This window comes from Carassius carassius, chromosome 43 (genome assembly GCF_963082965.1).
Source record: "Carassius carassius chromosome 43, fCarCar2.1, whole genome shotgun sequence".
Lineage (NCBI taxonomy): Eukaryota > Metazoa > Chordata > Actinopteri > Cypriniformes > Cyprinidae > Carassius > Carassius carassius.
Window position 1 is genome coordinate 25,722,808 of NC_081797.1, and position 12,153 is coordinate 25,734,960.

The window sequence follows — 12,153 nt, forward strand, 5'->3', positions numbered from 1 at the left end:
CGTTCAGGAAGATCAACTGTGATTTGACTTTGCTCATGAAGATCAACGGTGACTTGACTTTGCTCATGAAGATCATTGGTGACCTGCGCTTGCTCATGAAGATCTTTGGTGATTTGCCCTTCCTCATGAAGATTATTGGTGACTTGACTTTGCCCATGAAGAACACTGGTGACTTGACCTTGCCCATGAAGAACACTGGTGACTTGACTTGACTCCTGAGGTCTAACTGTGACTCATGAGTGTTAATGGTCACTTGACCTGACTCAGGACGGTCAACGGGGACTGGACTCGACTCTGGAGGGACCACAGGGACCTGACTCGACTCTGGAGGGACCCACGTGGACCTGACTCGACTCTGGAGGGACCCACGGGGACCTGACTCGACTCTGGAGGGACCACGGGGACCTGACTCGACTCTGGAGGGACCACCGGAACCTGACTCGACTCTGGAAGGACCACGGGAACCTGAGTCGACTCTGGAGGTACCAGGCAAGAGGTCATAACCACAAAATCAGTCCAAAACAAGAAAAACACAAGGGAACACGAAAAAACCCGGATGACAGAAAACGTACTCGGTTACTAAACGTAACCTCGGTTCTCTCTAGAAGAGCGAACGAGTACTGCGTCTTAGCTAAAACGCTACGGGAAAAAAAGTCTCTTTTCACGAAATACTGAAGCAAAAAATTATCCTTAATTTTGTATTTTTGTAAAGCGCATTTGCAGCAGTACACAGCCATAGGCGAGACGGCTCGCTCGCTCATTGGCTTGTTCTGCGGCAACTGCACAGCCTATCGAGCGCAGGCTGATGCAACATCAGACCAATAAGGGCGCTTCGCGCCCTTCTTGCCACTTCCCGCCGAAACGGGTGTTGCCCAACCTATAAAAGGAGCTCGAAAAGGCTGACTCACCTGATTTATTTCATCGCCGAAGCGAACCAGAGTGAATCGTACGCACGGCAGAGAACGCAGTACTTGTTCGCTCTTCTAGAGAGAACCGAGGTTACGTTTAGTAACCGAGTACGTTCTCTTACGAGAGCTCTCTCGTACTGCGTCTTAGCTAAGACGCTACGGGAACCCGATGTAAAACGCCGTGCACGCAGGGATCACACACCAATAAACCTGAAGCAACGCCCAGGATTTACAGTGCACAGTCACCTGAGGGACTCACAGAGAGTCCGGGACAGAAAAGGGGGAAAGCCCTCCGTCCCATATCTAGCAGCATCCGTAGATGCGGCAATATGACATCACACAGCTGAGGCAAGGCCTGACCAATGTGGCAATGCGGGTCTTACGCAATACTGCCCATATAACAGTCGGCAGCGCACAGCGCTCATGAATTCAGAATTCCCCTCAGGGCCCTGATTCTTCTATACCGACAGCAGCCTTGCTTGCAAGGCGGGAACCTCCAGATTATAGAACCTGATAAATGTAGACGGCGAGGCCCAACCCGCCGCCATACATATATCCTGCAAGGAGATCCCAGTAGACCACGCCCACGACGAGGCGACGCCTCTTGTGGAGTGTGCTCTGACGCCCAACGGGCACTGAAGGCCCCTGGAAGCGTAAGCTAACGCTATGGCGTCAACTATCCATCTGGATAGAGTCTGTCTCGAAACAGCCATTCCTTTGGAACGTCCACCGAACGAGACAAATAGCTGCTCCGTCTGCCGAAAGGCAGCAGAGCGAGACACATAAGCTCTTAAAACCCTGACAGGGCAAAGAAGACTCGAGTCTCCATCCTCCCCTGACACCGGCAGGGCAGACAGGGCAATAACCTGAGCCCGAAACGGTGTGTTGAGGGATTTCGGCACATAAACGTGCCTAGGTTTGAGTATGACCCTTGAGTCATTGGGCCCAAACTCCAAGCACGATTGGCTCACCGAGAGCGCGTGCAAATCACCCACACGCTTCACAGAAGCGAGAGCCAACAAGAATACTGTCTTGAATGACAGATGCTGAAGGCTAACCGATTGGATAGGCTAAAAAGGGGGACCCTTCAAGGCCTCCATAACCGCCGCGAGGTCCCACATAGGGACTGACGGAGGTCTGGGAGGATTCAGCCTCCTAGCTCCTCTGAGGAACCGGATGACTAAATCGTTCCTTCCTATTGACTGACCGGACGCCGTTTCAGAAAACGCCGCGATGGCCGCCACATAAACTTTGAGCGTGGATGGGGCTCTGCCCTTATCCAACAGCTCCTGTAGGAAGGAGAGGACCTCCGTCACCTCACAACTAAGGGGTGAATAACCTCGAGCTGTGCACCAGCTGGAGAACACCGACCACTTCGAGGCATACAGACGTCGTGTCGACGGAGCTCTAGCCTGAGTGATGGTATTTAGCACTCCCACTGCGAGATCAGCGGGTAACCGTTGAGTGCCCATACATGGAGGGACCACAACTACGGTTGAGGGTGCCAAATCGAGCCCCTGGCCTGCGAGAGGAGATCTCTCCTCAACGGTACCGGCCATGGGGCGACATCTGCTAATTGCATCAAATCTGGGAACCATGGTTGGTTCTTCCAAAGAGGTGCCACAAGCAGTATTGAACATCTCGTTTCTCTCACCGGTTCTATCACCTGCGGAAGGAGGGAGACGGGAGGGAACGCATAAAGCAGGCAGCACGGCCATTTCCGTGACAGCGTGCTTTCGTTCTTGGAAAAGAACGCGGGGCAGTGAGCGTTTTCGTGGGACGCAAGGAGGTCCACCTCCGCCATGCCAAATCTCTCCCACAACAGCCGAACTGTTTGCGGGTGTAGAGACCATTCACCCGTAGGGACATTGCCTCTGGACAGCCTGTCTGGACCCAGATTCTGCAGTCCAGGCACATGCACTGCTCTCAGCGATCGCACGTTGCGTTGAGCCCAAATCAGGAGGCGTTCCGTCAGCCTGTACAGGTTTCGGGACCCGAGACCGCCCTGGCGATTTATGTAGGACACCACGGACATGTTGTCCGAACGGACTACGACGTGGTGATCCTTGATATGGGGACAAAAGCGCGTCAGCGCGTTCTCCACTGCCAGCATTTCCAGGCAGTTGATATGATGGAGCTTTTCCCGTTCTGACCATAGGCCAAAGGACGGTCTGCCTTCGAGCAGCGCTCCCCATCCCGAAGTGGAGGCGTCTGTCGACACCATTTTCACACTCTGGGAAGTCCCCAGGCTTACACCTGATCGGTACCAGCCGTTCGCTGTCCAAGGTGCTAGAGCCGCAACACAGCTCTGACCGACCTTGAAATGCAGCCGGCCAGACGCCCACGCTCTGCGCGGCACCCGAGCCTTCAGCCAGAACTGCAGGGGGCGCATGCGGAGCAGGCCCAGCCGCAGAACCGGAGATGCTGAGGCCATGAGACCCAGCATCTTTTGACAGTGTTTGAGCGACACAGTCGCGCCGCAGCGGAAAGAACTCGCTGCGCGATGAATGCCCATCGTGCGCTGTGGTGACAGTCGCGCCGTCATGGAACACGAGTTCAGAACTATAGCCAGAAACAGGATCGTCTGACTGGGGTTCAGCGAACTCTTCGCCCAATTGACACTGAGGCCGAGCTTCTCGAGGTGATCGAGTAAAACGGCCCTGTGGTCCACGAGCTCCGCTCGTGATTGGGCCAGAACCAGCCAGTCGTCCAAATAATTCAGCACTCGTATGCCTCTGAGTCTGAGAGGAGCGAGCGCTGCATCCATGCACCTCGTAAACGTACGAGGAGCTACGGACAAGCCGAATGGCAGGACTGCAAACTGGTATGCCTGGCCCACGAAGGCGAATCTCAAAAACCGCCTGTGGTTTGACGCTATCTGTATTTGAAAATACGCGTCCTTCAGATCTATTGACATGAACCAGTCCCCTCCGCGAATCTGCGCGAGGAGCTTCCTGGTCGTGAGCATTTTGAAACTGCGTTTCATCAATGCCTTGATCAGCTGTCTTATATCCAGTATGGGCCTGAGACCCCCGTCTCTCTTGGGCACCAGAAAGTATCTGCTGTACAGCCCCCCCTCGCTTTGAGCTTGAGACACAGGCTCTACAGCCCCTTTGCTCAACAGTTTTGATATTTCGGCCCGAAGTATGTGTGCTACTTCTGTTTTGACCGTAGTTTCGACGCGCGCTGAGAAGCGCGGTGGGCGTCGAGAAAACTGTAGCGAGTAGCCTCTCTTTATAATGCCTAGCACCCATTCCGAAACCCCTGGAAGCGCTGACCATGCATCTGCATGAATGGCTAAGGGCTGGATGTGACACGCGCTCTGTTGACTGGGCAACGGCGGCGCTCGAGTGTGCTGCGCATCTGAGGCGGGGAGCTCGCCCAACCCTCACTGCCCGAAGCAAGCAGAGAGCACGTGTCTTCTTCCTCCGACGCGGGCCTGAGATCCACTTCCTCCGATGACGCGTCGGCAAGCAGCGGACGCTGAGCATCGGGAAGCGATGCAGGGGAGACCGGCGAAGCGGAGGGAACTGGCGAGCTCGGCCGAGCTGGAGGCGGTTCTGGTAGGCGCTGCGAGCGGCGCTTCTTACGGCGCTGCGGCGCAGCGGATGATGCAGGCTTCGAGAAGGATGCCAGGCGAGTCCTCAGAGTCACCATAGGCATCAACTCGCAATGAGGACATCTGCCATCAGCGAGCGCGAGCGCTGCATGGTCTTCACCCAGACAGGAGACGCAGATGACATGACGATCTCCTTCGCTGAGCGGGGTTCTGCACGAGCCGCACGAAGGCATCTTTAAAAAGACGCAGCTCTTTTGTGAATGTGCGTCGCAGGGCGAACACACACACAGAATATCACAGAACAAGGATTATAAAGGATATGGGCGCCGGATAGCGCAGCAGGAACGGCAGTGGAAGGCGGCGGTGCCAGCGGCTTCAGGATGGCTCGTCCTGCTGATATGCTCTTCCAGACGGCGCTTGCTTCCTCGTGATCCAGCGATGCGTGAGCTTCGCTGAAGAGATGAAAAATCAGGTGAGTCAGCCTTTTCGAGCTCCTTTTATAGGTTGGGCCACACCCGTTTCGGCGGGAAGTGGCAAGAAGGGCGCGAAGCTGTATATTATATATATATAATTCTTTTTTTTTTTTTTTACTTATTCTTTTACTTGTGGGTGCAGGACACTTAATTAATTTATGTAAGTGAGGATAGAAAAATAAAGTAAACTGACAAATTATACCCAAAAATTATTCATACAGTGGACTACCAGTAAAAGTGATACAAATTTGGGACCAAAAATTATTCAGACCAAGTCTGGGGAAATAAATTGAAGTTCAGGTTTGCATGAACTGGATGACAGCATGCCCAGGAGATTACAGGCAGTCATTAAGGCTAAGTCTTGTCCGAATACTTACTAAGCCTTGTCTAAATAATGTCATACTAACAGTTTTTCAACAATTTTTGGTTGATTTTAATCCATTACATACTTTTCTATCAAAGTTATCTAACATTATCAAGATTAATTTGTTCTGACACAGTTTAACTATAAGTTCTTGTCATATTTTATTACCATCTTCTAAACTACAGGGAATAAACTGTGATAATGTGAAATGTTGAAGGTGTCTGAATAAATTTTGGTTTGACTGTATCCATTTAATAAAATAAGTTAACCAGCTAAAATAATATTTACTCTTCTGGTTTCTGTACCCAATATTTAAAAAAAAATGCAATAAAAATAGTGGTATCGATTCTCAGTATCGCCAAGTAACAACGATTAGGGTATCGGGTGAATACTGAAAAAAGTGGTATCGGTGCATCTCTAATAAAATAAATAATTAAATCAGTGCTAAGTGTACTGCCTTAGACTAACTGGGCCCTGTAACAGCCCTTCCACAATATTGCTCTTTTGTTGGTTTGATTGCCTCTATTGTCCTTATTTGTAAGTCACTTTGGATAAAAGCATCTGCTAAATGACTACATATAATTTAGGGATGCACGATCATGATTTTTCATGGCCGATACCAATTTCAGATTTTTTTTTTTATCTTTAAGCAACAAACAAGAAAGAAGGAAAGTGTGCATAAACAAGATTGTTATTTGGTATTTAATAGGCTGGCTTTTGGCTATTGAAAACAATAACCGTAACCATCTGAAATTAACAGCAGTAACTGCACAGTAAGTAGCCTACATTCAATACAAACACAGATGGTACAGACATCAGCATTTAGCTTTTGTTTTTGAATTGGGTTGAAACTACATAGAACTGGCCTTAAATGAAAAGATTAACTGTAAGATTAACAACTGCATAGTTCTACAGTCCAAACACCACAATCAACACATATTAAATAAGACGTTTCTTAATCAGCATTCAGTATTTGTTTTAGTTTTTAAATTTGGTTTTAAATTTAAAAAAAGGGTCTTTACCAATGAGACTAAATGTATGCTATATAAATACATTATTCTAAAATGTTAAAATCAAATAATGTTGGTGTGAATAAAACAAAGATGCAGTGTTTCATTCATCCAATTAAAAAACTTTTTTTTTTTACTTGAGCCAATGAAAAATAAATAACTATTGTCTCAAGTAAAAAAATATAAATGTGAATCATAACCCTAAGATTTTTTAATTGGATGAATGAAACACTTTTTTTCAGTGTGCTACAGCAGGTGATTTTTAAATCAAATTTAGTCTATGTAATTTTAAGGTAAAATAAAAATAATCATCCAAATGCAGAACTGACGTTTACTTCTGGCTTTTCAAACGTGTATGTAAGTTCTAATTTACAAAAACAAAAAAAAACATTTCAGTTTTGTCACAGTTTAGTCCGTTTCGTTTCTCATCCAACACGTCAGAAGTTGATCTGAACATCTCTTCACGCTCTACTCGTGTTCAGGGCGCGGACCGGTACAGTATACGCTCACGCAGCTTTAGTGCGCGCAGAAAAGGGGCTCTTATTTGTGCGCCAGTACACCAACGGCTGATCGCTTCCTGCTATCTGTGCTTCAGAAATGAAACTCTGCATTTCCTGTGCTGAACGGCTGCCCGTGTCCTGCGCACAGATTTCTAAATACTTCCACACAAATGACATTTCCGGAAAAATCGGCCGAAAAAAAAAGCAAATAACCTAATTAGTTTTTTGTTTTTATTTTAATTTCTAGATAAATGAATCTAGCATGTAGTTTAAAAATCTTTATTTTTGTATTTAGATTGTAGTGTTAGAATGTAATGTTTTTTTTAACCCTTTTTGAACATAATATATAGCATAGCCTACATGATTACATTCACAAAAAGTCTTTGATAGGAACACTGTAAAACACTGATCAAGAAATGAACTAACCACTTTAAACATAAATACAGATAAAAAAAAAATAGAAAAACAGCAATATATACACTCACCAGCCACTTTAAAACTGCACACCGGTGCACACGATTTGGCAAATCGAGGGAAAGCAATAGTTTTAGTACATTGAGGGAACGGATTAGTAAATCTTGCGCACAATTTATTTATTTTTTCTTGAATGTCATGTAATGTGGCTCCATAGAATATGGATATTTTCTTACAAAAACACATCGATTTGCTACAGAAGGCCTTTGTTCACCCCCTGGATCCGTGTGAGTCACTTTTTTAATGGAGACGCTTTCAATTAAACTTCTCATGGACAGATGGAGTGCAACACCCACTGAGTTGCATCAAACGGGTTGAAAAATCAAAGACAATTTTTAATGGAACTCTGACTGGATTTGTATGAAGAAGAAAGTCATATACACCTGGGATGACGTCAAGGGGCTAATTTATGGGCTAATTTTCATTTTTGAGTGAACTAACCCTTTAACTCAGATTGTTCTTTACTGTGTGTTGTCTGTGCCAATGTCATTTTATGAAAAAACTGTGCACATAAGCATTCTTCTACAGAGCGGTGAATACAAAAAATCAAGATGCATGCATGTGCATAATGCCACCATTTCCACAAATTTGGGTTTTGAACTTTGAAACCCTGTTTCAAAACTTTGCTTTTTAGGACCCCAAAACAATGATGTAAATGAATGGCCAAAATGCATAAAAGTTTCCTGTTTTTAGTTGAAAATGGTATTAGTTAAATGCCCTCAGAGTGTTTAAAACCTCTGCCACTTCTTGCTAATTGATCAATGAATTTAACTGAATACTGTATCAAATGCACATAAGATCTGTGTAAAGGTGCCATAAATCGAAAAATCATAGATGTAAAAGGTGAGTTTTGCCTATAAAGAGCATGAACTTGTGCTATAGATCACTTATTAGTGCCGTCCAACTGTCATAAAATACAACAGCTTTTATCAGAAAATAATAAAAAGTAGGTCTAATCAATTACATGCTATGTTGTACTAAAAGCCTTACACTGCAATAAAATAATTTAAATTTATGTTGCTTGATAAATTTAGGCACATACATAAAGAGGCCCTTTACTTAGAATGTAACATATTTGACCAATCAAAAAAAAAAAATCCTCTATTGTTATAAATGCTTATAAATCTTGTTATAAATCGTATGATAGCTATCTGGTGCAAAAAAATAAATAAAATTAATAATAATAATAATAATAACAATTTCAGTAGAAAAGATCCTTTGTCAGGCATTGTTTATCTGACCATTAAATGGTTGTTGTTCTGGTGACCTTCAGCAGATACAGACACTCCATTTTGGGCTTAGATCTCATTAGTAATATTTTGGAAAAAGTCCAGAAAAATAGGGAAATGATACAACTATTTATTTATATTTGCGTTAGCTTCACAGGCTCATACCATAAGTATGTCGACTCTTACGTCGACCTAAATCAAATATGGGTCAAATAACTAATCGTTTAAAGGGGAAAGAAGTCCCCCGGGGCGGGGGGTGGGGAGGGGGGGCGTGCACGGTAATACCGGTGTGCTTCACTAATCCGTTATTTGTATAACATGTTACAAAAGTTATGCTGCTACATAAGTACTTATAAAGAAAAGTGCAACAGCTGCGATGACTGAGCACTCCTGAAACACTATAACTGCTGCACTAATGGCGCTAAAGAAGGAGCTTCAGGAAAACAATGGATGAAGGCGTAGCGACTCACCGATCGAGACCGTGCGTGTTCCCGAACCGAGCAGAAAGTACCAAACCCACATCTTGCCCCGATTGATCAGCCCCCGCTGCGGGGCAACAGCTCGGTTTAAAACTAATGCTTCTGTGTCCAAAGCCTTTAACGTATTCTTCCTCCACGGACTGTCCGTAATGCTGTGCTACAAGAGGTGGGCTCTTATTGTTGGGACAGCCCCGAATCAGAGAAGAAAAGGGGAGGAGGTTAAAACACGCTGGAATTTAGTTAGCAGAAAAGGCTGAGACATGGTTGAGCAACAGAGAAATAGTAACCTGTGATTTTAAGAAGGAGAAACGTGTTTAATTTATATAAACTTACATGTAATAACTACAATATATCTAGCTTTTCCTTACTTTTCTCTAAAACAACTTCTACTTTAATTGATCATCATAAACGATAATTATGATCGAATATATATATATATATATATATATATATATATATATATATATATATATATATATATATATAAAAAAAAAATTTCAGTGCAGAGAATATTTTTTTTCCCTAGTCTTACTTACTGTCTTGTGAACATATTCTTTAGTTACCAGGAAAATGTATGTATTTAATTCTAAAAAAAAAATATGAATTGAACCATGTTTAATTAGAAAGAGTTTGAAATTGTGTTGGTGTGCTTCCAAGAACATGGTCAGGAAACAGTATTTCTAATTCTACATTCAGGTTAAAATACAGTACTTGACATTATATTTCCACACTGAAAAAAAATTGCAAAATGACAGTTAAAGGCATTTCATCATTGAATTCAGTGGTGTCATCTCTGTTCAGTTTAAATAGTGTCTGTGCAGTGAAGTCAGTGAACGATATCGCTGTAGATGAAGTGACCCCAACTAAGCAAGCCAGAGGCGACAGCAGCAAGGAACCGAAACTCCATCGGTGACAGAATGGAGAAAAAAACCTTGTCGGGTGTTATGGGAAGTGTTCCCAGTTCCGGTTTACCTAATTAAAAATCCTTAAATGGATTTGGATATTAAAAGCATATTAGTTTGTTATGTGTAAGCCGGGTTAAAGAGATGGGTCTTTAATCTAGATTTAAACTGCAAGAGTGTGTCTGCCTCCCGAACAATGTTAGGTAGGTTATTCCAGAGTTTAGGCGCCAAATAGGAAAAGGATCTGCCGCCCACAGTTGATTTTGATATTCTAGGTATTATCAAATTGCCTGAGTTTTGAGAACGTAGCGGACATAGAGGATTATAATGTAAAAGGAGCTCACTCAAATACTGAGGTGCTAAACCATTCAGGGCTTTATAAGTAATAAGCAATATTTTAAAATCTATACAATGTTTGATAGGGAGCCAGTGCAGTGTTGACAGGACCGGGCTAATATGGTCATACTTCCTGGTTCTAGTAAGAACTCTTGCTGCTGCATTTTGGACTAGCTGTAGTTTGTTTACTAAGCGTGCAGAACAACCACCCAATAAAGCATTACAATAATCTAACCTTGAGGTCATAAATGCATGGATTAACATTTCTGCATTGGACATTGAGAGCATAGGCCATAATTTAGTGAGATGGAAAAATGCAGTTTTACAAATGTTAGAAACGTGGCTTTCTAAGGAAAGATTCTGATCAAATAGCACACCTAGGTTCCTAACTGATGACGAAGAATTACACACTGGTCTGTCATTGTGGCAACATTCCTACGCGCTGAAACGTGACACTGAATGAAACAAACTGTGATTGGTTGTTTGATATGTCAGTCAAACAGCCTTGGCCAGTGAAGCTGCCATAAATTTCCAGACCTTCAGCCATCAGTCTGAAGGTCTGGCTATGCAAGACTACCTTTAACTCAACTAATGTATTATTCTTCTTTACACAAATGTGTTGAAACCTTTATACACCAGGTGTTCTCAAACCTGTCCTGGAGCCCCCCCTGCCCTGCAACTTTTGTAAGTCTCCCTTATATAACACACCTGATTCCACTCATCAGCTCGTTAGTAGAGACTGCAAGAACTAAATTGGGTTTGTCTGATTAGGGAGGCATACAAAATGTGCAGGGCAGGGGGTTCTCCAGGACAGGTTTTGGAACCATTGCTTTATATACTAATTTGTTATATACTGAACAAAATTATAAATGCAACACTTTTGTTTTTGCCCCCATTTTTCATAAACTTAACTCAAAGATCTAAGACTTTTTCTATGTACACAAAAGGATTGTTTCTCTCAAATATTCTTCACAAATCAGTCTAAATCTGTGTTAGTGAGCACTTCTCTTTTGCCGGGATAATCCATTCACCTCACAGGTGTGGCATATCAAGATACTGATAAGACAATATGATTATTGCACAGCTGTGCCTTATAGGCTGGCCACAATAAAAGGCCACTCTAAAATGTTTAGTTTTATCAAACAGCACAATGCCACAAATGTCTCGAGTTTTGAGGGAGTGTGCAATTGCCATGCTGAATGCAGGAATGTCCACCAGAGCTGTTGCCTGTGAATTGAATGTTAATTTTCTCTACCATAAGCTACCTCCATAAGCTGCCTTCTGCTTCTGGCACTTTGGATAGATGTTCTCTTCACGAATGAATCCTGGTTTTCACTGTACAGGGCAGACGGCAGACAGCATGTATGGCATCATGTGGATGAGCGGTTTGCTGATGTCAATGCTGTGGATCGATTGGGCCATGGTGGGGGTGGGGTTATGGTATGGGCTAGCGTATGTTATGGACAACGTACACATCTGCATTTTATTGATGGCATTTTGAATGCACAGAGATACTGTGACGAGATCCTGAAGCCCATTGTTGTGCACAACCTTACTGGCGTGGCCTGTTGTGCATCCAAGACCATCACCTCATGTTGCTGCATGATAATTAGATTAGATTAGATTAAACTTTATTGTCATTGCACATGTTAGGTACAGGGCAACGAAATGCAGTTAGCATCTAACCAGAAGTGCAATAAGCAGTAAGTACAGAATATACAAGGTCCACAATATATGGGGTTTTATTAACAAAGTTCGGGAGGAGCACGATCAGATAATCATCCAATTTGGCACAGGTGCATCTCGTTTAGCTAACCATCTTAACTAGCACAACAAGTGTATATATATCCAGCCTTCCTACCTCCAGTCATGATCACTTCTACCCCACCAAACATGGCAGCTGAACACCAACAAGCGTC

At 43.9% G+C, this 12,153-nt stretch overlaps 1 protein-coding gene across 3 annotated transcripts in view; it reads right to left on the reverse strand.

Annotated features, from left to right (window-relative positions):
• The window catches only part of ldlrad3 (low density lipoprotein receptor class A domain containing 3), a 111,534-nt gene extending 102,359 nt beyond the window's left edge, over nt 1–9,175 (reverse strand). For all 3 annotated transcript variants that reach the window (XM_059535842.1, XM_059535841.1, XM_059535840.1), the window contains exon 1: nt 8,988–9,175. In XM_059535842.1, the coding sequence (XP_059391825.1) occupies nt 8,988–9,039 (52 nt within the window). In that variant the 5' untranslated portion in view covers nt 9,040–9,175. The remainder of the gene's footprint in view (nt 1–8,987) is intronic.
• Nucleotides 9,176–12,153: the final 2,978 nt, after the last annotated feature.